At 39.0% G+C, this 26560-nt stretch overlaps 1 protein-coding gene across 6 annotated transcripts in view; it reads left to right on the top strand.

Annotated features, from left to right (window-relative positions):
• EXOC6 (exocyst complex component 6) overlaps positions 1-26560 on the top strand; it is a 138720-nt gene that overhangs the window by 75194 nt on the left and 36966 nt on the right. For all 6 annotated transcript variants that reach the window (XM_040992455.1, XM_040992450.1, XM_040992452.1 and 3 more), the window contains 2 exons: positions 6243-6422; positions 19333-19474. In XM_040992455.1, coding sequence (XP_040848389.1) covers positions 6243-6422; positions 19333-19474 — 322 coding nt within the window. The remainder of the gene's footprint in view (positions 1-6242; positions 6423-19332; positions 19475-26560) is intronic.

Here is a 26560-nt window from a genome sequence, read left to right as displayed (position 1 = left end):
GAGGAAATCTTTCCAAGGCCCATTTGCTGACATAGTCCAACTTAGAGTCTCTGTTCAACTATACAGAGACTCTGTCAAAGTTTAACTTGGAGAATTGTCCATTTGTTCTGCGCTCCGTGGTATTAGATGTTCTGTGCAGGCCTTAATGAGTTGTCATGTCCCCCATGTGCATCTGAGCATGCAGTCCACTGCACAGGCCTCAGCAACCGTGGAGACCCAGTTCTGACACATGCATTCCACAGTCAGAACTCCTATCCTGTGATTTTCACTGTGGTTGAGTCCAATGATCCAGTTGGAGGGAGTTCTCAAAGAAACTGGTGGTTGCATTCACCTAGTGAGTTCGATCCCCTACCCCGTCTCAAATACAAACCAGTGGATGCTGTGACCCAGCCAAACTCCGCCCACCAAACACTTGGGCTTCACACACACCAGCAGGAATAGCAACCTAGTTGAGGCAATCCCCAGAAACTCCTCCAGAACCTCCCCCGGCCATGGTTCCTACACATACCAGTATGTACAGCAGACTGTTCCAGTCTGTCCTACATCCCTTTAGGCTTTCATACACATCAGTGGGTGTTGGATCCTAGCTCAGCCTGACCTAACCCACTATCCAGCCCACACTTATGTCTGCGAGTGCTACTGCTAATCCAGCCAGGCCCTCCCTAGCTCTGGTTCTCATGCTCACTGGTGGGAGCTGCAGCCCATAAGCTGGGTGCCCATTGTGGGATTTCTTTTTCTTTTTCTTTTTCTTTTTTTTTAAGATTTATTTATTTGTTTGAAAGTTGGACTTACAGAAAAGAGGGGAGGCAGAGAGGAAGATCTTCCATCCACTGATTCACTTTCCAAGTGACCACAATGGCCAGAGCTGAGTCAATCCAAAGCCAGAAGCCAGGAGCCTCTTTCAGGTCTCCCATGCGGGTGCAGGGTCCCAAGGCTTTGAGTCATCCTCTACTGCTTTCCCAGACCACAAGCACAGAGCTGGAATGGAAGTAGGGCTGAAGGGACACGAACCCGCACCTATATGGGATCCTGGCACATGCAAGGCAAGGACTTTAGCCAATAGGCTATTGTGCTGGGCCCCCCTTGTGGGACTTATAACTGGAAAAGAGTGTGCATCAGAATGGAGAGGAAAATGGGAATACTATACACTTTCTTTTTGAAAAGAGACATCTACGGTTTTCATTTTCAAAATGTGTTGTTTGAGAGGAAGTGAGAAAAGCTGGTTCTCTCTCCCAGATAATTTCTAGTACTGGAGCTGGTCCAGGCCAAACCCAGGAGCTGCTAGTTCAGTTCAGGTCTCTAACATGGATACCAGGGACTGAAGTACTTAAGCCATCACCTGCTGCTCAGAGTACGTATTGACAGTAAGCTGGAAGCAGAAACAGAGCCAGTACCTGGACTCAGGTACTCATATACAGGATGTGGACATCTTAACTGCTAGACTTAATGTCCTAGCCCCCAGTCTTGTTTTAATCTATATGGTAGAGAAGTAAACCAGGTTTTTCTTTCTGGTATAACAGAGCTTTAACTTAGTTCCATGGAGTTTTTCACAACTTAATCCCACATCTAAAGAGTTCTTGCCTTTTGGGTCCTGGTTCCAACTATAGGTGAGCCATGGTGATGTGTTACAATGGAAAACCTGTAGAAAAGTAGCTGGGTGAATTAGTACTCGCTGACTTAATGAGAAGCAAAGAGATTGCCTTATATTTTTATTGATTGCTTGACTTTTTTTCCCCAAATGCCACAGAGTTTTATTTCCACGGCAGGGCGTGGGAATGGGGACAGGTGGGGCACTCGACCCTTCTTAGCAGCCACCTTGTGCATGGCGGCCAGCTCGCTGCTCAGCTCCTCGCATTTCCTCTTGGCCCAGATATGTGTGCACACACTCTTCTCAGTAAACTTGAGCACCTGCTTGTCCATAGAGACCTTGAGCAGCTCCACGGAGCTGCTCTCGCAGGGGCAAAGCCGCACCTCTCGGATCATGTCCCATATGAACTTGATGTGCTTGGTCAGGAGCCTATGGCGCTGGGTGTGCCCCAGCTTGCTCACATTCTTGGTCACCTTTGGCCCTTGCTGAGGCCCATGGCCATGGGGTAGTGCAGAGCCATGGCTGTGGCTCTCCCAGGCCAAGGAAGCCAAGGAGGAAGGCAGGTGCTGCACGGAACACTGGGATATCTACCCGTGACCTGTATTTTGATTGCTTTTAGGTAGCAGATACAAGAATGAAACAACTTCTATTGATTGACATATTGACATTTAAAACATCTAATTGAACGTATTTATTTATTTTTGAAATTATAGTCATTGTTAAACTTTGATTCCTTTCTGTCCATTTCATCATTATGCCCTTTCCCCTTCATTCTAAACGATAGATTCCATTATTTAGCCCTATGTACTTTTTTCCTCCTTTGTTATTAGCATCAATAATGTTATTGGATAAGTGCAGTGTAACTAACTGAGGAATTTGCTGGTTCACTCCTTAAATGGCCACAGAGACTGGAGTTGGGCCAGACCAGAGCCAGGAGTCAGGAGCTTCTTCTGGGTGTCTTACGTGGGTTCATGAGACCAAGGACTTGACCCATCCTCCACTGCCTTCTTTGGCAGTTAGGAGAGAGGTGGACTGGAAGTGGAGCAACCAGGACTCAAACTGACACTCCTATAGAATGATGGCATTGTGGGCAGGGGCTGAACGTACTAACCCACAGTACTCTACCTCAGGAACTTTTAAAAACAAGCACATGCACGAGCTCTGCCAGGACTTTCTGTATTTTTACTAGGTGTGTTTTGAATAACAGATAAGATTTGTTGTCTATTACATTCCCTGTTGTTGGGAGTGTTCTATATGTTTCTGTAAAATGACACTGCTGTCATTCATAGCTGTGTAATTTGAACCTACACTAATACCTGGCTCCAAGGATAGATCCTGTTAAGTTAGAGTCAGTGAGCAATTCCCATCCTCTTCTTACATGGAGAGAATTCATAAATGGAAGAGGGAGATCATTTCTCTTAGGGCATGAGAGTGTGAGGTTGGAGCTCCGACAGGGTGGCTGTTTCACTACCAGAAGGGAAGGGAAGGACTTAGAGCAGCAGAGCAAGGTGTATTCTGAAGAGAAAGCTGAGGAAAGGCTGGAGGGACTGGCTGGTTGGTGCCCTCTCCTGAGCAGCAGGTTCCCCCTGCCTGAAGCCTGCCCTATGCTTGGACTTTGCAGTTAAAGGGGTCAGGGACTTTCCCTTTATTGCTTAGAGAAGTTTGAGCTGCTTTTTCTGTCAGTTCCTGTCAATTTTCTATTAATATTCTCATTAATCCAAGTGTATTAATTGAAATATTTTCTTGAATATTTAAGAAAAATATATTTAGCTCATTTTGAGGAAGGGGGGCATTTCTTGATATATTTATAAATCTTAAAAATTCTAAACACAAATTTGAAAGTCCCATGACCAAACTATACTCTGTTGCTACCTTCCTTTCTAATTTGGGAAACAGTGTGCTAATAATCTATGATACTGATCCATAAATTTCCACAGGTGCATTAGTAGGGCGCTAGATGGGAAGTGGAGCAAGTGGGACTCAAATTGGCACTTGTATGGGATGTCAGCATTGCAGGCAGCAGCTTAACCCATTCTACCACAAAGTTGGCCCTTATTATTTTTTTAGCATAGATTATTTTTATATTGCATTTTTTGAAAAAATATATGAAAACCAATGAGACAGACAGAAAGAGATTTTTCATCCACTGGTTCAATCCCCAAATGCCCACAATAGGCAGTGCTGCACCAGCCTGAGGTCAGAGTGTGGAACTCTGTCCGTGTCTCCTACCTGATGGCAGGAATCCAAGTGCAGCAGCCACCATCTGCTGCCTCTTGGAAGCTGAGGGGAAGCGGCAAAGCTGGAGCTCAAACCAGGCACTCCAGTGATGTTGATGTTCCACATGTTATCTAAGCCATTGGACCAAATGCTTGCTCAGATAGAACTTATTTCTTATACACTCTAATAAAAACTAGTTTGCAGATTTTGTGAGATATGCCTCCAGACGGAATGGCTTCTTTCATAAGCAAAGGAAGAATCAATTTCTTTCGCTTTATTTACATTAGTTGTTACTTACTATGAGGTGAGATGAGGTACTAAGGACTGAGTCTGTTTTGAATTCAACAGTGCAACTCCAAACTAGTTTTCCCGACAGTCTCTTAAATCATAATCAATAATTATCTGTTACAAATGTTTCACCAGCTACTTTAGCATATCTCTATGAAAGTATGAGAATGTTTATAGTAAAAGTGTTTCTTTGCTTGCTCTTATGTTTTTAAAAATGAAGTGTAGTTAGTTTAAGGCAGCTGTGAGGATCAAAGCCTTGTATATTTTCTAATGATTATATTTGTCAGGATTATAAAATCAGCAGAACCCTTACTCCCTGGAAAAACCCCTTTCAAGTGCTGTTTTTAAAACACGCTCCTGCTCAGAAAGGCCATCTGAGGTTTGTCTTTCACACGGCATAGCCACTGGCCCTCTGACTTCAATTTCTTTACACGCTATTACAGCCTATGGTTAGCATTAATAAACCTGTTACAATTTTAAATACCTCTCCCCAACCCCTGCCCAGTCTTTTTACGTCTTGAGAAAAGTTTATCTTAACCTGGATAGTTGATACGAAAAATGCAACCTGTTGTTTTTGTAAGCTCAGAAAAGTAAATCATTCAACCAAGTGCTGGAGAGCAGCAGCTAAAGCCGTCTGTGTTCCTTCCTTTGCTTTTGCCTAGTTACTCTACACACCTTCAGTATTTCTGGGCCAATTTTATCATGACTCCACTAAACATGAAATCCAGAAAACATGTAATTATTTCATCGGACTAAAAGATGTGAATGTGGTCTTCTCATTTTCTTCTTCCTTCAGATAGAAAGTGTTTTATGTTTCATAATGACTTCAAGATTTTTGAATATCTGATCCTTCCCGCCTTCTTGAACAAGGATTTATAAAAATTAATTTGATCAAGATGTAAAGAAAAGTGAAATAAGGATTTATAAAAATTAATTTGATCAAGATGTAAAGAAAAGTGAAATAAGTAGGAATTGACTTTTTCCCCATTTTCTCAACCCCCTTCCTATTTTCTCTGTTAATTAAATTGTAGTATGGACTATTTCTTCCTCCTTCCTTATTATAGCAAGGATGATGATTTTCAAAATACGTATAGCCACAAATTCCTTGATACTTTTCTCATTTAAAAATGGGGCTCTGAGGCCCTTTATCCTTGTTGGGGAAAACTTAAACTACTTTAACCAATGCATTAAAGTGGAAATGTGACATTTCTCAGGGTAGGATACAAAAGGCAACATACCTTCAACTGTCTTTATTTAAAAAAATATTTATTTTGAAAGAGTTACAGAGAGAGGAGGAGAGAGATCTTCCATCTACTTAGATAGCCCAACAGCCAGTACTGGGCATGGCCAAAGGCAGGAGCCAGGGGTTTCCTTTGGGTCTCCTATGTGCATGACAGGGGCCCAAACACCTGCATCATCTTCCATTGCTTTTCCCAGGCCATTAGCAGGAAACAATGCAAGTAAAGCAGCCAGAACACCAACTGACACCTGGATGGAAGGGACGTCAGTGTTGGCAGGTGGCAATTTAACCCCCTCTGCCACAAGCCTGGCCTGGTCTTCCCCTTCATCTGAGCTCAGGGTATGAGACACACAGGCCTGGAGCTCTAGTGTAGAGGTCTTTTTTCTATTTGTGCTGACTTCATTGACTCATTTATTTTCCTCGGAGAAGTTACATGTCTCTGTCTCTGCTTTTGTCTTTTCTTACCCTTGAAGTGCAAAGCATCAACAACCATCCCATCTCCATCTCCTCTGTGCCAGTACAACTTAATTTTCCTTATTGAATCAGTAATTAGGCATGGTCTTCTGCACTTTTTGTTTTGGACAGTTTCTACTTTTCTGCTTTTGTTTCTCCTAAGGATCTTCTTAGAGCTGTTAAGAACAAGTCAGGAATTAATGCCTTGTAAAGCACTCTGCCACATGGATGAAAAAGGAAATGGTGAGACTGGAAAAGAAAGAAGAAGGAAGATTTGTTGTCTAGTTAAGCAGATTAGTGCAAGCAAATAAGCCAATAGCTTTCTTCCTGGGCTTTGCATGAATGTTTAAAATAGTAGGCCAAAGACAAATATATGTGAAATTTAGAATTGTAAGAAAACTTGCTTTGTTAACTGCTTTTATAGTTGTTTATTAATGTTGTTTTGTCCCCTGTCAGGATGCTCGACATGCAGCAGAAGGAGAAATATATACCAAACTTAATCAGAAAATTGATGAATTTGTTCAGCTTGCTGATTATGACTGGACAATGTCTGAGCCAGATGGAAGAGCTAGTGGTTATTTAATGGATCTTATTAATTTTTTGAGAAGCATCTTTCAAGTGTTTACTCATTTGCCTGTAAGTATAAAATTAAAAAGAAAGATTATAAATTTCCGTAATTTCAAAGTTTCGAGCGGGGCATTCCACACAACAGTTAAGATGTCAGTTGAGATAACCACAGCCCATATTGGAGTCTTGGGTTCAAGTCCAAGTTTCTGCTAACAAGCATCCTGGAAGGCAGTCATGATGGCCGAGGTACTTGTGTCCCTGCCACCCACATGGAAGGCCCACGTTGAATTCCTGGCTCTCAGCCTCAGCTGTTGTAGGCATTCTGGAGAAATCAGTAGGTGGAAGAGATATTTCTATCTTTGGCTACCTCCTTTTCAAAGAAAACTAAGGTAAATAATAAATAACATTTAAAAGTGAATTAGACATCTAAATAAAAAAATTTTAAATGATGTATATTATAGAATTTAAATTGGTGCTCATTTGTTTGTACTCATGTTCTAGTTTGCATATTTCCTTTTCCATTGTTACCAATTTTCTAATCAACTTACAGAGATTCATAATTTAGCCAGTTGTTTCATCTATTCTGCTTTTTAAAACAGATTTATTTATTTTTATTGGAAAATCAGATTTTATGCAGAGGAGAGAATGATATTTCATCTGCTGGTTCACTACCTAAATGGCCACAATGGCTGGAGCTAAGCTGATCTGAAGCCAGGAGCCTGGAGCTTCTTCTGGGTCTCCCAAATGGGTACAGGGTCCCAAGGCTTTGGCCCATGCTCTACTGCTTTCCCAGGCCACAAGCAGGGAGCTAGAAGGGAAGTGAGGCAGCCAGGATACAAACCAGCACCCATATGGGATCCTGGAGCGTGCAAGGTGAGAACTTTAGTCACTAGGCTACCATGCTGGGCCCAATCTATTGTGCTTTTTAGCCAAAGTGATTGCAACTCTCTTCCCATGAAAAACCCACATAAAACCTAAATTTGACAGCATAGACAGAAAGAGAAATAAACAATATAATTTAATATAATTAATGCCTTTTTCAATTAGAAAAGACCCAAAAAATGACTTAGTTGTTTGCTTGGGGTTATAATAGTTTCATTGGTATGCTAATTTAGTATATTTTATAAATTCCTTTTTTTAAAGAATTGTTTATATGAAAAGCTGAGTTAAAGAGAGGGAGAGGCAAGAAAGAGAAAGAAGTTTCCAAATCAAAGACAGACTCCCAATGAAGCTGTTAAATGTATCTTGACAATAGGCTGCTGGACTCTCTGCCACTGTTCATACCTGCAATATCAGGATACTTAGATAGCAGAATGATGGACTTCGGACTGTTTTTGAAGGACTACACTGTTGTAATAATGAAGAAAATCAGTGGGGAAAGGGAATTTGTGGAGAAGGGGATTTGATTCATTGCTCAAAAAGCTGTAATGGCTGGACTGGATAAGGCTGAAGCCAAGAGCCTTAATTGCCACCAGGGTCTCCCAGGTGGCTGGCAGGGTCCTAATTACCTGGATCAGTGTTTGCTGCTTTGCCAGGCACATTAGCATGGAATGGATAGAAAGCAGAACAGCTGGGACCCTATACCCATAAAGGATGCTCCCATCACTGGTGATGGCTTAACATGCTAAGCCACAGTAACTTCTTTATGTCTAGGGTCAGAGTCTCCTAACACTACTTAGATGATGCTAAATTTTGTTTTTTAATCTGCATATCTCCTTTATTCCTGTTACAAAAACATTATCTATAGAAAATTTTGGTCTACTTTGTTTTCCTTTACCTCTACTATTCAAGTTTGAAAGATTTAATTTTACTCAAGTAGAAGTAGAAGCACATGATGAGTACTTAATATCTCACATCATTACATTATTAACATTATTTAACTGAATCAGGTGCACTCTTCATTACTTCTCAGGAACAGTAATTCATATTTCCTACATGTTATTTCCCTGTTATGTTTTTGAGTAACTGGGTATGAGTCACTTCTCCTTCATTCAGTAAGTGTAATTTAAAACATCATGACTAGGTTCATTATCTAATCCAAAACTCATGTTTAATTCCCCCAGTTACGTGACCTTTCCATAGTAAGTGTAGATATTTTAGCCAAACCTAACTTTTTTCGTACAAAATTTTTTAGCCAAAATCAATTATAAAAATTAAAATGTTAATTTAAAGACAAAGTGAAAATTCCGGACCCAGCAACACAGAATACTCTCATAGGCCATTTTGAGAGAAGTCCTTAGAAAGCTACTGCTTTGGTTTCAGCGTGACTTCCTTTGGTTGAAACAGCAATCTGGTAAGCAGCTCTAGCAGGAAAACCATCTGAAATAGCTCACAGACTTCATTGACAGTACCAAAGTCATTCATGCAGCCAAGAGAGCAGTTGTTTTGCCACATTAGTAACCACAGTCTGAAGCCTTCAAAATTTCACCCTTGGTTATAAGTTGTTTATCTTCTTCTACTAGGCCCTCCTAGCAAGCTGGCCACATGAAGGGACCATGCCTACCTGTCCTGAAATGTAAGTGGTCCTGTTGCTGACCCAGCTGGACAGTAGGGACCAGTGGCCCATGGGGCTTGCTTGATGTTGATTACCTTCTTGGTCAGAGATGACATGGCTAATCCTTTCGCCATGTGGGACCTTCAGGAGAAGCAACACTTTGAATTGTTCTTGGTCAGAGCTTAATTGGAAATAGAGGACTTTTAGAAGGAAGCAGTATGAGCGTTTTAGTAGGAAGTCAGTGTATTAAATGAGAATTACAAGAGCCACCCTGTAACAAATAAAAATTGTAAATTAAGATAATAGCAGTGAACCCCCCCTTAGTCTATAGACTAAATATGTGTGTGTGCTCTTGTTGATATACATACATCTGCACACTTAAATGTATCTTACAATTTCACTCCTTAATAGGGACATTGATGAAAGGGACTAGATCATTACCCCAGGCTTAATCAGTAGGGTCCCATCTGACAGTTTTACTACCAGGTTGCAACAGATATTTCATGTTTAGAAAATTACTTGTGTTTTTGCAGATAGGGGTGGCAAAATTCTAAAAATTCAAGTGGCATCATTCATTTTAATCTGTGATCCCTGATAGAAACAAATAAACAAAACAAAAATGGAAGGCATTTTGGTGACCTAAGTAGGCAAAAGTTGAAATGAAAGAAGAAAAAAGGGATTAAAATGATAGTGATTTTTGAATTGAAATTATCTGTTACCTTGAACAGAAAAAGAGGGCAAAAGAAACTCACATATTTGAAGAGGAAGAGAAGAAATTTTAGAGAAAGACGTTGGAGTCAGAAGTTTCCATGAAAGCCGAGATCTGGTGGTGCCAAAGAGCCTCTGGTTTTGTTTCTTCCCTGTGTGGAAGGGAACAGTAATGGAGAATGGCAAGAGTGCAAATAGGTTTGGTTTATTTGTATTTACAGGATTTTTGTAGATCAGATAGAGATAACAAAGAAACAGCAAGCTAGATGCTGATGTAGACTTAAACAAAAACTAATTTGGAAGGTTCTGTAATTCAAAAATCAAAGTGACTGCACTTTGCAGAATGAAGTCCCACTGAAAGAGCATGATCACAGCGACACTGCACACATCAGACTGAGGGCAAGGACCTCTTAATCATTCCTTTCCTTGTGTTCAGGAGCTTATGGCCCTGTAAGAAACCTGTCAAGTTGTGTTAAATCTTTCTCTTCTGGAACCAATGCTAGATTGATAGTATGGAGATGAAAAGCCCTTTCCATTCTCTGGAAGCAAGAGGGTAATGGTTGGCAAAAGTTTACCGTAGCAATCTGTGAGAACTTACGCTTCATTCTGAATATTTCTGAATGTCATGCACAGTGTTCTTCCTGTATTAAAAAATGTTTATAGATTTTGTTCTGTTTTGTTTTAGTATGCAAATGCTAAAGAAAATTCATAGAAAGAATTAAAATATTAGTTTAGGAGACAATGTTGTGGCACACAGCAACTTCAGGTACTGCTTGCATCCTATCTCAGAGTCCATGTTTGAGTGGATACCAGGAGATGGTGTTTCTGCCTTCTGGCTTCAGCCTGGCATAGACCTGAATGCTGTAGACACTTGGAGAGTGAATCATTGGATAGAAGATCACTTCTCTCTTTCTCAAAGTGTTTTTTAAAAAAGATAAGTGTATTTTGAAAATTTGAAATCTATGCATGGTTTTTTCATAGTATAAATTTTCCATAGACTTTAAAATTTTTTCTCACATAGCCTCCTTCTATTGAGGCATTTCCCTGACCTAAAAAAGATCCATCCTGGATATATCTTCAGTTGGACACGAGTAATAATATACACTCCAGCTGCATTCTTGTATCTTAAGCAATGAAAGTGCTTGTCATTCAGGCTAAACATACAACAAAACTTCAAAAATCCCCAAATCTAAGGATACTGATATACAATATGGTCTCTTCCAGAAAACACTATAAAATATAGTTGAAACCGAAGAGTTTAGGCAGAGGCCTTTATCCACATTTACTAATGTAAGAGGCAAAGCTATTTGAAGCTAAGGAGGTGGGAACTTTGCACGCAGTCTCTGAGTGCTTTTCTTCCCATTATGCTTGTTTCACAGAATGTGTTATTCAAATATGTGCCTCAGGCAGTGGAACCATATTTGTATTAGACTCTCAAGAATTATTCTCAGAAGGTTAAAATAAATTATACATATATTAAATATATACATATAAATAAATTATACATGTAAATTAGTAAATAACAATAGTCTGTATTTGTTGGTGTTTATTTGAAACCACAGCACCTGCTCCAGGTGATAGTTTTATTTATGACTATTTATAATACACCAGTCATCTTTATATATTAATAAGAGATCACCTGTTAGCTTAGTTGACATTTATATAATATGCTAATATTGATGTGGAACCACCTCTGTTGTCTAATCAAATAGTGATTCTGGCAACTTCTTGGAAATTTTATATTATACTGGAGATGAGAATAAATTTTAATCTTTGTAAGTTTTATTTATTGGAGCTGATGCATTGACTCATCTGGTTAATCCCATATGGAAGCTGGTTCATGTCCCAACTGCTCAACTTCTGATCCAGATCCCTGCTTGTGGCCTGGGAAAGCAGTGAAGGATGGCTCAGTGGCTTGGAACTTTGCACCTAAGTGGGAGACCTAGAAGGAGTTCCTGGATCCCGGCTTCAGATTGGCTCAGATCCAGCTGTTGCAACCATCTGGGAGTGAACCAGCAGATGGAAGATCTTTCTGCAAATCTTGCTTTCCAATAAAATAATAAATAAGTAAAATCTTTTTTAAAAAAAAGAGAGAAAGATGTTTATTTACTTGAAAGAAAGTGAAGTCTTCCGTCCACTTGTTCATTCTCCAAATGAACCAGGAGCTTCTGGGTCTCCATATGGGTACAAGGACCCAAACACTTTGGCTATTGTTCATTGTTCTCCTAGGCTGATTAGCAGGGAGCTGGCTCTGAAGTGGAGCAACTAGAACTTGAATTTGTCCCCATGTGGGATGTTGGCACAGCAGGTTAGTGGCTTAATACACTGTACCATGATGCTGGCCCATAACTTTTAATTATTTTATGACCCTGCCTCTCTAAATGCTCATATATAAAAATAAGGAAATGGCTCTGTTAGCCCAGAGTTGCTTCTTTAATTCCTGCCCTTGGTATGCTTTAGTTTTTCAGCCCTAATTCTGTGGCTTAGCTATACCCAGAGTTCATCTTTTATTTGTTTATTTTTAACTTCTCTTGATTTTCTTGTTTTACCTAAGTAAGAGGAATTATAGGGCCTTAATGGCTCCCTATTTAAACATATGCCTAGGCGCTAAAATTATTGCACAATTGGTACTTCGAACATTTACATCCCATATTGGACCTGCCTGATTTGAGCCCAATATTCTGTTTCCAATCCATATTTCTGTTAATGTGTCTGGGAAGGAAGCACATGAAGGTTTGCGTCCCTCCTGGCTATATAAGAGACCAAGTGCAGGCCCAGGCTACTATCAGCACTCTAGCTGTTACCAACAGGGAAAGGAACCTGGTTTGTGTTGTGTGGACAACAAATGAGATTCATTCTAACACTCAACAGTACTTGATACAAGTATATTGGGCAGCTAAGCTTTTTTTTTTTTTTTGGAAGATTTATTTGAAAGGCAAAGTAGGGAAGAGAAAGAGAGATACAGAGAGACAAAACATAGATTTGTTTGTTCATTCTCCCAAGTGATGGTAACAGCTACTGTTTTAGCCCTGCTGAATTTCCTATATAATCAGTATCTTGGAAACAGGACCATTCCCCCAAACTTTGACTCTGCTGTGACAGCAATAATGATGCCTGCAGAAAGCTCAAATTTTGGATACTGTACATTATTAAAGGCTTATGCGCAAAAGAGTGTTTAAAACAAAACAAAAAGCTGCCAAAGTTTGATGAACCCTATGATTGAGATAAAGGAACTTTGAGGGAAATGTGCTGTACACTACAGGTAGTTGTGAAGTTTTCCTATTTCAGGAAAGTTTTTTCAACATTAAGGATAGACATGTTCTGTTTGCATGTGCTCTCTCTCTCTCTCAGTGTGTGTGTGTTATGTGCAAGCATTTGTGTGTTACGTATCATAAGTTGGAATTGGTAGATGGAATGAAAATTCACAGATGATTGTGAGGATGTAATATCCAATTCTTTTAGGACTAGAGGTATTTATATAGGGATACGGTGTGTAAAAGAGGAATGTGGATGTCTAAGAGGTATTTGGGGGAATCTTGAGGGTGTTAGACTGAATATGCTTTTGTAGGCCTTACAAATTTTTGGCATAATCTCAGAAATCTGTCTTCAAGGTGATATTAAAGTTATTATTAAAACTCCCTAAGGAAATTTATCTTGATACTTAAACCTTTATTACTCATCCATTCAGTATTATTGGGAATTTGAGACATTCGGTGTTATATAACGTGTTCAAGCCAGAAAATGGATGAAATGGCACTGTGTAAAAGGAATGCTTGTACGTTCATAAAATCATGCTGGGCAGGTTTTTGTAATCTCTACCAGAATTTTAGGGGTTTTCCCTGATTTAGTAATAGTTTTATATAAAGTATAAGGAAGAATAATAGATTTCTTGACTTAAAGTGTCTATTTTCATCTAATTTTAGTGTTTATTCTCTATTTGATAAAAGACCTTATTATTTTAATCTGTGCCTTTTAAGAGACCATAAATTGTGTCTCTTTGGGAGACCAACCAATTTATCAAAATGCTTTCTTTTTTTTTGCCTCAAAAGACTGTTCATAGCCTTCTAATTGAAATTTATTGAACAAACTTATAGGCAGTGAGTTTACATAAAATGGCGATATTTTATTGCCTTAATTTAAATAATTAAAAAGCCACACAGAATTAGTAAATTCGTTTACCAATGATAGATTTAATATGCAGTTGACTGTGATTTTGTTTACTGGTGTTTTTTCCCTTGATAAGGGTTACATGATCTTACAAAAGAAAATCTATTACCAATTTAAAGAATATTGCAATGCACAGTATATTTCAGTGTGTGTGTGTGTATATATATGTATGTATGTATTTTTTTTCTCAAAATAAAAAAATAGTCTGTTGTGACAAGTTCATGTTTTGTAAGGATATAAATAAAGGAGAGTGGATTCTCCAGGGACCATTAAGGAAGCATAGACCAACATGGAAAGAATGGTTATGATTTCAAGAGCACGTTTTTATATCAAAAGGACTTGAGAAATGAAAGCAGCCTTGAAAAATGCTTTCAAATAATTGCTATTGAAATCAAACCATTTTTATTAGATCTTTGAAATAAGAGAATGGCAAGACAAATGAAAGCTTAAAATGAACATTTTAATGTGCCAAATTGGTTTTTTAAGTATTCAACATTTCTGCCACGATTATGTTTGACTAGATCTATGAAAGTACTACTTTGAAACCAAAACAGTTTAAGCCATAATCTCATAAAACGTGTTGTATTTTTATTTAATGTGTTATTTTATATTTCAAAGAAAGGCAATCTTTACTACAATCTCTAATAGCAAATTATTTTGGAAATTTGACTGGACATACAAACAGTTGTGTTTTCTTAATTCCTTTTAGACTCAGGGTTGGTGATTTGTGGTTTACTGTTTCTGTGATTGGCATTAAAAGCCTTATTTCACAGCTTGCAGTGAAGGACTGTTGGGTAAAGAGTGGCTGTGTTCTACAAACTAAATTCAAAAAGTGTCAATCAATGCCTCACATAGGTTACTTAGAGAATGAGTTTTTTTTACTGATTTCACCAAACGTCGCCTCATGCTGTCTTTGATTGGCATAGCCTGGCAGGGAGGATGGATGAATCTGTCACCGGCTGGTTAATTGTGTTGCTGGTTTCAGTCTGACATTAGGTCTTTGACTCTTAAGTGGCTCAATACAAAACAAATTAGCAGATTGTAGTCATATTTCTCCTTCTATATGCTTTGACTTTGTTGAATGCAGTCCATAAATCATATTGACTGACACACAAGTCAACGATGAAAGCTGCTTTTGAGACATGGATCTAGAAAGCAGCACTGTGAAGGTGCCATGGAAGGATGCATGTGGTTGACCCTTTGGGAATTTCCTAGGAGCCAAATGTCTCTTTACCACAATTGTTCTTAGAAGAAAAGCTTTTGGGTAATGCAAAAAGGATCTAATATGTCAGCAGATTCTCTTTTACAAGATCCTTTGAAATATAAGAAGTTTGTCTAAGGGTTTTCTCTCTTTACAAGATGTTTTTCAGCAAAATGTTAGAGCAGGCTGAAAAAGTAGTTGCCTTTAAAAGTTTAACAGGTGTTTTTACTTATTGAACTTTGTGTTGTTAGGAAGAAAATGTTAATACTTCAACTTAATTTTTCAGATGCGGGCAGAAGAAATTTTTAGGTACTTGAAATTTATTAGATATACTATGTTTCCTAAGTTCTTTCACTTAATTATTTTGGTTTGGCTGTTACAATGTTAAAACTCATATCACTTTAAAAAGACATGGCTAGTTTTAAAAAATAATTGTAAAATTGCTTATATTGTTTTAATTTTAGAAAATGATATACTCTTACAAGTATTTGTAACAGTGTCCAGAAGTGTATATTTGGTTGTACCAAGGTGTGGCAAAGGCTGCGAAGTAGCACAGATAAATTATCACACGAATTTTGGGGTGTGTACATTTGGAGGTCATTCGATTTTTTTTTGTCTAAAAATAAGTAATAGATGAAGCTTAAGAATATTTGTACACATTTGGTAGTTAGAAAGTGTTCTTTTAAAAAACTATGTGTTATCTTCTAGATTATAACTTTTTCAACATTTAAAATATCTGAACCTTTGATGTCATTAGGTAAATTTTAAACTATAAAAAGGTTTATTTCGCTGAAACTTCTGGGTTTATGGAACAGACTATATCTGTACTCCTAACTATGGTTTTCAGCACCATTACTATTCATAAGTAATCATTTGTGCCATCTGAAACCATGTTAATTTTTTTGTTCAAAGATTTATTTATTTTTATTGGAAAGTCAGATTTACAGAGAGAAAGAGAGACAGAGAGGAAGATCTTCCATCCAATGATTCACTCTCCAAGTGGTCGCAACTGGCCGGAGCTGCTCCGATCCGAAGCTGGAAGCCAGGAGTTTCTTCCAGGTTCCCTACTCAGGTGCAGGTCCCAAGGCTTTGGGTCGTCCTTGACTGCTTTCCCAGGTCACCAACAGGGAGCTGGATGGGAAGCAGGGCAGCTGCTGGGATTAGAGCCAGCTCCCATATGGGATCCTGGTGCATGCAAGGTGAGGACTTTAGCTGCTAGGCTGCTGTGCTGGGCCCAACCATGTTAATTTTTTTTAAAAAAAGTTATTTTATTATTTTTTTAAAATTGGAAGTCAGGTATACAGAGAGGAGGAGAGACAGAGAGGAAGATCTTCTGTCTGCTGATTCACTCCCCAATGGCTGCAATAGCCAGAGTTGAGTCAATCCGGAGCCAGGGGTCTTTTCTGGATCTCTCATACGGGTATAGAGTCTCAAGGTTTTGGGCTGGCTTCAACTGTTTTCCCAGACTACAAGCAGGGAGCTGAATGGGAAGCTGGGCTGCTGGAATTAGAAATGGGGCCCATATGGGATCCCAGCACGTGCAAGGTGAAGATTTTAGCTGCTGGGCTACTGCACTGGGCCCACCATGTTAATTTTTAAATGTTTTCTTGAAACAACATCATTATAGTATATATATGTTCACTTACAAAATGAATTTCATAATAATTGCTTAGAGGCTTTTTAAAATTAAAAGATAAGTTTATTTTGGAGCAAAATTGTTTAGATCCATGCAAAATGCTTTCATTCATTTTCCATGAACTCTTTTTAGCTTAAAAATTTTTATTGATAATAATCGTAAAAATACATATTTATGAACTGCAGTGTACTATTTCAATACCTTTTGGTTAATAAATACCAAAACAGAGTTAAATTGAAAAAATAAGTTTCTGGTGTTTTACAGCATAGTAGGAAGACTAAATCTGGATAACCTAGCATAAGTTGCATGAACAAATAACAGAAAGAAGCCCCGGTGCTCCAATCATAAAGTAATGTGGAAGAGGGAGAAATGTTAATTAGCCTGTTTTAATCTGGGTAATCTATTAATCTGCGTTTGCGGTTAGTACATTCTGGTGACATTACAAATAGAGCTGATTTATAAAGTACATTAAACTAAAATGCACTCATCCCATTAGGTCAGAATGACATTTCCAATAAGTATTCTTAAGCCTATTACATTATAATTAAACAGCATGCCATTGATTTTTCTTTTTTTTGCTTAATTCTCCCCTCCCATTCATATTGATATTATTCTGCTTGGGGACTGGAGCTGCAAGTCTCCCACACTGATTCCTCCCGGGTTTAGGATCCTGCAGCCTGCTGGGGTTTCTTTGTTTGTCACATTCCTTTTTGGCAGTTCATCAGTATCTGTCAGATATATTGTTCACATTGGCTTTTATCTCTAAAGCCTTGATTGAGAAATTGACATTCCATTTCAGATATGCAATTTTCCACTATGTGTAGTGTCTAAATGCTGAAGACTCATTCATAAAGGCCATTTTTTTCTCATCTGATTTTTAATTTACACTTTAAAGAATGTTCTAATAAGTATCTCAAAAATATATTTAGCTTCTTTATTTGCTAATGAGTCAACTCTATGTAAACATTTTTATACCAATTTTATTTAGCAGGTGTATTTTTGGAGAATTTGTTTTAAGATTTTGTGGCTTCATTGGCCTTTCTGATAAGAAGGAAACAATCAAATATCACTAGGAAAATATTTGTTAATAGAAATGAGACAAAATATGGCGTTTTGTCCCTCCATGTCCTTAATGCAGATGCTCCTGGACAGTGAAATTAAGTCATTATTTCTAATCACATTTGTAGATCTTCGAATCCTATCAGGGATCAGTCTGTCACCAGATCACATAAGCTCTGTTGATGGCAGTTAACCATAGGAGTGATGTTATATTAGAAAGCCTTATCTGTAACAGTCTTTGTAATATCTTATTTTAAACTTCAAACTGTAGTTGAAATGCAAAAGCCTGTGGGAGGGAAAAAGTTATACTAAAAGTGATAAAGTATTTTGATTTGACTGTGTAATCTGGAAGCTCAAAATTTTTAATTAGCATTTAAATTCAATTAAGGCCATCAGTGAAAGTTGGGTTAGAGAAATTTAGTATCACAGAAAGCATTTTATAACAGTGCTATTTATCAAACTGAAAGTGCAGCACAAGTTTGTTGAGCTGGCATTGTGGTTCAGTGGCACTGGCAATCCTGTGGGTACTGGTTCAAATTCTAGCTGCACCACCTCTGATTCAGCACAGTACTGATGTGATGGGAAAGCAGCAGTGCATGGCCCAAGGAACTGAGCCCTGCACCCAGAAAAGCTCCTGGCTGCTGGCTTCCAGACAGCCAAGCTCTGGCCTTTGTGTCCGTTTAAGGAGTGAACCAGTGGATGGAAGATCTTTCTCTCAATCTCTTTCTCTGTTACTCTGCCTTTCAAATAAATAAATAATCTCTAAAAAAAGAATTGCAAAAAAAAAAAAAAGATACAGATCTATAATGTTTCTGAAGTCATCTTGGTAAGATAAGCTTTTTTTTTTTCCTGCCAGTAGTGGAAAATACACTATAGGCAGTTAGAAGTAAAGACTAATAGTCAAAATGTGTTGTTGTTTTTTTTTTTTTAATTTGGCTGCAGTTTAAATAGTAGTAATATAAATTATGTCCTTTACTTTCTTTATTCTGGCTTGGTTAAATGTGTTCAGGATAGCTTAAGGAGGCTTTTAATGGGGGCAGAAGTTTGGCTGAATAAGTAGAAACCTTGGATCCTATATCAAAGTACCTGAGTTCAAGGTCAACTCATTCCTGACCGCAGCCCCTTCGTGAGTGCAGATCAGTGGTAACTCGGGTGTGGTTGGGTTCCTGCCAGCCATGTCAGAGACCCAGACTGTGCCCCTGGCTCCTGGCTTCAGCACTCTGTGTGGGCTCTTGCCAACATCTGGAGAGTGAGCCAAAGGATGGGCTCTCTCTCTCTCTCTCTCTCTGTCTCTCTCTCTTCTTCTGCCTCTCAAATAAGTAATGAAAATACCTTCAGAATGGCAGGGTAGGGGCACTGTATGGCTAAAACGTTCCTTCAGTAGGATTCATAAATGTCACTTATTTTTAATGTTCATTTAAAAACTACTTGAGGTACTTTAAGAGATCTAAATTAATACTTTTTAAACTTGCATTTTTATTTAATGTAGTCAAAGCTTTCATATTTATATTCTGAGAAAGACAAGGAAACTAAGAATATTTGTTTATTTTCTAGTCATAAAGTCATAGCTGTTCAGAATACACAGGCATAGACTCATAATCACTGTTGTGTTGAACAAATGAAATAAAAAAAACGCTAGGTTCATAAGTTTTGTGACACATTATCCCGTATTTCTGCTTATTTGGTTTTTGTCTGGTTGGTTCATTTTAAACAGGGGAAGGTTGCCCAGACAGCTTGCATGTCAGCCTGCCAGCATCTGTCAACATCCTTAATGCAGATGCTCCTGGACAGTGAATTAAAACAGATAAGCATGGGAGCTGTTCAGCAGTTTAACTTAGACGTCATACAGTGTGAATGTAAGTATGGTATTGGTTAAGTCGCACACATTTTTAAGAATCTGCATTATAGTATATTTAAAATGTTTGGCATAGTTTGGAAAAGAAAGACCTGATTCAGTTAAATTTTCAGTAGCCTTAGGATTGGGGCTTCTTGTCAAGAAGAGGAAGATGTCTCAAGTGCACCTGCCAGATGATTCTTTGTTCCTGCGCTCGTTCTGGCCTGCGTGCCAGCAGTTTTTGGTGTTGTCCTAAGTGAACACAGTGTTTGTCATTCTTACTTTCGGTGTAAATAACTTTTAGAGACCCAGCAGAAGGATAATTTTAGGACCCTGCATTCTAAGTGAAACTGGTGAATTTTTGTTTTCCCCAAAAATTTCCTTAGCCTTTTCAGTTGCCATTGTTTTTCACAACTTTTTGTCTTGGTAGCATAATCAGCAGATTCTGTAATCTAACATTGGCATTAGCCAGTCAGCTTTAAAACTCAGAGTATTATTTGGCTGTTAGTCTTGCTATGTGTGCCTCTGGATGTGGATTTTATCAACCCTTAAGTTATAACTTCATAAACACAGGATTATACATAAACAGTTTTCACGCAGTGTTCACAAGTGAATGATATGCTGATTAAAAAATGAAAATTCCTGGTTGACAATTTAGTTAGACACCACTGTTCACAAGCTGAAAACTAGTAGGACCAAGAAGGATTATCACATATTTGAGAAAAATGTTTCAATAATGTATTCTTTGTTAAAAACATTAAAAAGCCAAATGTCAGCAGTTTGCAGCTAAAGCAGGAAAGACACTTTTTAAGGAAATCTAATATTTGTGTGCCTGCTGTGTATAAGTTCTAGCAGGAAAACATAGTTAGTTTTCCTTATAGTGTATTCCTTAAAGAACACTATTTTTAACTTTCTCTAGTTACAAATCTGTTTTATTTTTCTTTTTTAAATTAAAACTGTCATTTATAAAAATAAGTATTTTGTATTTTCAAAACTATCTACTGCCTAAAAATGAACAGTTTTTACAGTTTCTAAGCTCAAATTGTTCTTCCTATCTCATAAATATCTTACTGATTTCTTAGTTTTTTGAAAGTTGTCTTAATTTCAGTATGATGTTGCCTATATATGTATATTTTTTTAAATTTTTGTTTCATACACTTCCTTAGGCTCAGGGAACTGTATCATGTTCCTTCTACCTTCTCCCCTCCCCCTAATATCTTATGAAATATTGCTCTAGTGGTTTTTGTTACTGCATTGTAGTGTAGCTTTAAGAAAATTACACGGTTAAACCCTTTATTGGCTTTAGATATGTCTTCTTGATTAGGTTTATTGCTCAAAAAATGGAAAATGCTTATGGTGAGGCAGCTTTCTGCCCCTGAATCTACCTCTCTGTGAAAGGCTGTCCTATGAGAAAGAAGCCTTACACGCCACATCTGCCTCTCGGCCTGCCCTCGCAGGCTCTGTCTCAGTTTCTCCTTTGAGCAGAGTTCCTGAAGATAGCTTTTAAAACTGATGTTTTCTTAAAGGATTAGTCTCTTGAAAAAGACCAAGCAAAGAGCTGAATGTAAGCTTAACTGTTAGGCAGTCTTCAGTCTGCTGCTAGTGGAGTAAACCCTGGCCTGCTGAGGGCTCAGTTTCTGCCCCTCAGAAGTTGAAACAGGAAAGACCAGAATTCGGAGCCAGGCCAGAGACAACAGTATTGCTTCTGTGGAGATTTTGTCTTTGGGTCTTGCCTTGTGGCACAGTAGGTTAAGTTGCTACTCTTTGAACAATATCTCTTGTCAGAATTGCTCTGGCTGCTCCGCTTTAGAGCTAGCTCCGTGGAGAGTAAACAAATGTGTGGAAGATCTCTCTCTATTTTCCCTTTCTCTGTTACTCTTTCAAATAAATAAATAAATCTTTAAAAAGTTTTTGCCTTTGGTCAGCTCTGCTACTTACTTTACTACTTGATAATTACCATTTCACCATAATCAGTACTCTTCCTCCAGTATTATATTTTCAGTACCTATATGTAAACTGAATCAATACTATATTGATGACATTTCCATGTTTATTTCATTCCCTGTGATATTAAATGTTCTCTTTTCCAAAAGACATCCGTTTACTATAAGTAATTTTATAAATAATGAAGATGCCTTCCACATCCTTTCTAATAAAAGTTTCCATCCCCCAATTTATGATTTCTAGTGATTCATACATGTATCATTTAAAAGTGGAACTTAGCTCTTTCTGATGAAAGTTAAGAGAAATCTTTAGAGTAAGCTTTGGAGGCTGGTGTTGCAGCACAGTAGGTTATACTACTGTTTGCAATATGACATCCCGTATTGGAGTGCTGGTTTGAGTCTCCTCTACTCTGCTTCCCATCCAGCTTCCTGCAAACATGCTTGGGAAATGTCTGAAACCCATGTAAGAGACTGGAATAAAGTTTCTGGCTTCTGGCTTTGGCTTGTCCTAGACTTGGCTGTTGTGGCTAACAGATAGAAAATCAATTAACCTCTTACTCTCTTTCAACTTCTCTCTCCCTCCCACCTCCTTTGTCCCTCTCTCTGTGTCACTTTCCCTTTCAAATACATGAAAGTCAATCTTGTGAGAAAGGAGTTTTCATCTTATTTTAAGTAATGTTTTTATTTCAAAAGAAAGTGTGCATGCTCCCATCTTTGGTTCACTTTCTAAATGCCACAACAGTTGTGGCTGGACCAGGGCCAGAGCTAGGAGCCAGAATTCGGTGTAAGACTCCCTTGTGAATGACAGGATCCCAATCACTTGAGCCATCACCTGCTGACTCCTAGAGCCTCCCATTAATGGGAAGCTGGAACTGAGGACAGGAGCCTGACGTTGAACCCCGGCACTCCACTGGGGGATGTGAACGTAACTGATGTCCTCACTGTTGGATCTAATGCCCTCCCTTGCTTTACTGCCCTCCCCCCACGGAAGTAAATAGCTGCTGCTGCTGCTTTTTTTTTAAAGACCTATTTGTTTTTATTATAAAGACAGATCAGATTTATGGGAAGAAGAGACAGAAAGATCTTCCATCCATTGGTTCATTCCCCAAAGGCTACAACATCTGGAGCCAAGCTGATCTGAAACCAGGAGCCAGAAGCTTCTTCTGGGTCTCTTATATAGGTGCAGGGTGTCAAGACTTTGGGCCATCCTGCTTTCCCAGGCCACAAGCAGGGAACTGAATGGAAAGTTGAGCAGCTGGGATATGAACTGGCATGCGCTTGGGATCCTAGCACTTGCAAGGTGAGGGTTTAGCTGTTGAGTCATCATGACAGGCCCCAGTAAAACAGCTTTTAAAGGACAAAGTTTATCTGTAGTGTAAATACATTGTATGTGCTTTTATACATTGGGGCAGGGAAAGGGAGACAGGAGGAAAAAGTTGGTTAGGTAGAAGGAAGGCTACAGTGGGCAGTGAGTTTATGAAGAGAAGTTTGGATGTCATGGAAACTTACTGGAGAATGGAGGAAGAAGGAGATAGGGAGTTCATATGAACAATCCTAGAAGCTAAGACTCTTGACTTTCTTTTTTGTTTAAGATTTATTTTATTTTTATTGGAAAGGCAGATATACAGAGAGGAGAGACAGAGAGGAAGATCTTCTGTCCGATGATTCACTCCCCAAGTGAATGCAACGGCCGGTGCTGTGCTGATCCGAAGCCAGGAGCCTCTTCCGAGTCTTCCACGCGAGTGCAGGGTCCCAAAGCTTTGGGTCGTCCTCGACTGCTTTCCTGGACCACAGGCAGGGAGCTGGATGGGAAGCAGGGCCGCCAGGATTAGAACCGGCGCCCATATGGGATCCCTGACGTTGAAGGCGAGGACCTTAACCACTGCGCCATCGCGCCAGGCCCGACTCTTGACTTTCAATACCCACCTGGTTATAATGCTCATGCTCTCTTTCTTATTTTAAAATTCTCTCTAAAAATAATCCTACTGAGTAGTCTTTGAGTTATTCATCGAACATCCAGTTTTGGGGATGAATGATTCTTCAGAAAATGTTTCCGTACAATACATTGCTGTCAGTCTCTTACATTGAACTGAAAGTACTTTATCACTGAACTTCTCTTAATGGACCTTGTTCTACCTGAAAGCCAGTGGCAACACTAGTGTATTTTGGCCTTTGTGCAAATCACGAAAAAATTTCTCACTAAAAGAGAATAGCCTTCCAGAGCTGTCGTCTTAACCTGCATTAGGGAGAGTTTACCCTTTTGTTTTCACCTGGCCTTGCCCTGTGCCTGGCCATGTGGCCTATAAGCTGGGTTTCAGCTCTTTCATCTCTCTTTGCCTCAGCTGAGCACCTTCATATGGGAAATGGCCTGACAACTGTATGTGGTAGTTCAGCTGAAGATCATACAGGAAAATTTTCATCCACAGCTACTTAGAGGAAAGCTGCTGTAGATCCCTTCGAACCTTCTGAAGGGCAGCCATCTGCAGTTCTTACTCTCTCATGTGGTGACGTTTTAGATCTCAAACTCTTTTTTGAGCACACCAGTTAACTGTCCTCTGGTTAGTGTCTGATACCCAAAGTTAAATATAGAGATATCCAGGAAGGGGAGCCAATATGATATACAGTTGGGCTACCAGTTACATTCTTCAATATTCTGTTAATAAAATCCAAACTGTTACTACCTTGTTTGTTAGCCAGAATATACTCCCAAATGAAAACACAGTATTCTTTTAAAAAATATATATTTTTATTGTAAAATCAGGTATACAGAGAGGAGGAGAGACAGAAGATCTTCCATCCGCTGATTTACTCCCCAGTGGCTGTAACAGCTGGAACTAGCTGATCCAAAGCCAGGAGCGTCTTTTGGGTCTCCCACATGCGTGGAGGGTCCAAAAGCTTTGGGCCGTCCTTAATTGATTTCCCAAGCTACCACCAGGGAGCTGGTTGGGAAGTGGGGCTGCTGGGATTAGAACTGGCACCCATCTGGGTGTGTGGAACGTGAGGATTTTAGCTGTTAGGCTACTATGCTAGGCCCAAAAACACAGTTTTCTAAAATCTCTGTAGATTTCCCTTTTTTTTCTTTTGGTTTGATAAGCACATTTTTAAAATGTATTTATTTGTTTGGAAGAGTTACAGAGAGGGACGGACAAAGATCTTCCACCCTCTGGTTTACTTCCCCAAATAACAGCAATAATTAAAGCTGGGCCAGGCAGAATCCAGGAGGCAGGAGCTTCATTCAGCTCTCCTTTGTGGCTGGTAGGAATCCAAGTGCTTGGGCTATCTTGGCTGCTTCCCAGGCTCATTAGCAGGGAGCTGGGTAGGAAGGGAAACACTCAGAATTTGATCTGGTACTTTAGAGGGATGCCAGTGTTCCAGGAAATGGCTTGACTTGCTAAACTACAATACCTGTCTCTAAACATTTTTTTAAAAGATTTATTTTTTTTTTAATTGCAAAGTCAGATATATACAGAGAGAAGGAGAGATAGATCTTCCATTCAATGATTCACTCTGCAAGTGACTGCAATGGGCAGTGCTGCACCGATCCGAAGCCAGGAATCCTCTTCTGGGTCTGCCACACGGATGTAGGGTCCTAAAACCTTGGGCTGTCCTCGACTGCCTTCCCAGGCCACAAACTGGGAGCTGGATGGGGGAAGTAGGGTTGCTGGAATTAGAACTGACACCCATATGGGATCCTGGTGCATTCAAGGTGAGGACTTTAGCCACTAGGCCACAGCGCCAGGCCCTCTAAACATTTTTTAATCCAATATTTGTATGATAATTTTTGTTGTAACGTGTTAAGATCATCCCCAGTGAATTTTAAGATTTATTCCATATCTAGCCAATTGAGATCGTTCATGTTAAAAGTTAATGTCTTCTGTGCATTTATGGCTTTTACATTTCTAACAGGATCACTACAAAATATGTAATGACACTTATTATTGATGTTGTGAGTTACATCTGTGGCCTCAAACTGGTTCCCCAGTGAGCATCAGCAACAAACGCGGGAACTTGTTAAGGCATATTCTCTAGGCTCGCTTGTGAACTGAGAACTGGCCTGTGTCCTGAATTCAGTTGTTTATTTTATGCGCAGGGGTCAGGGCTAGGCCAGGCCAAAGCCGGTTCTGCTTCTGGTTCTCCCTCCTGGTATGAGGGCGATCTGCTGTTTTTCCCAGGCCATTGGCAGGAAGCTAGATAGCAAGTGTAGCAGCTAGGACATGTGCTAGCCATCCACATGGGATGCTGGCATCTCTCGTGGTGACTTTAGCCACGACGCCACAACACTAGCCCTGAGATCTGAAACCTTTACATGATGCAATTTATTTCACAGAACATTAATTCTAGTATGTAGTAGACTGAAGCCAGGCTTATCTTTTAAAAGACTTCTGAATATTTTCATATGAAAATAAAAGGAGATTGGCTTTGAGCATTCCAGACACTTTGGAGGAAGGACTACATGAAATTAATGAATGAATAAAGATACAATTTGATATTATTGAGGTAGTTAGATTTAAAGAATAATATAGTAGAAGAAATTTAGAAAATGTATGCCTTGATTTCATGGGGACAGTGGATGGTGGTTAACGAGGAGTGGACACAGAGAAGTGCTTTACCATACAGGATAGATAATTCAATTCAACATAGAAGATTTGAAATTGCAGGCAGTCTACACAGTGCTGTACTGTTAGTAAAAGTCTACAAATATTTATGTGGTGAATAAATTAACATGTTAACAAATTAGGGAATTCTTATAAGCTACATTTGACTTTTTTGGAGTTCAGCCTTTATTACCAAAAAATTAAGGCCAAGTAATATTGCGATACTTAAACTCAATACCATTTAACTCCTTGGTGTAAACATGACAATGGTTATTCCTTTAACTTCATTATGTCCTTGTCACGGTGTTTGCAAGTCTGAGGAATCCCTCAGTAACAAAATAATATTTCTATAGGAGCCAGCAACTACAAAGATGCTATTCTGTGTTTGAGATATTTGGAAAATATTAAATGTTAAATGCAGTCATTGGCTCGTAAGAGTTTAACATCTTAAATCCTTAGGTATTAGAAAAGGCTGTATAAATGCTGGAACATCTGTATAGGGTGAGTTATTGCGAAGTAGGTGCATTCTAGTTGTGAAGACCTTGATCTATCTTCATTTTGCATAAAGGC

This window comes from Ochotona curzoniae, unplaced genomic scaffold (genome assembly GCF_017591425.1).
Source record: "Ochotona curzoniae isolate NIBS_2020 unplaced genomic scaffold, NIBS_Ocur_1.0 contig_66, whole genome shotgun sequence".
Lineage (NCBI taxonomy): Eukaryota > Metazoa > Chordata > Mammalia > Lagomorpha > Ochotonidae > Ochotona > Ochotona curzoniae.
This window is presented reverse-complemented; position numbering and strand designations above follow the sequence as displayed.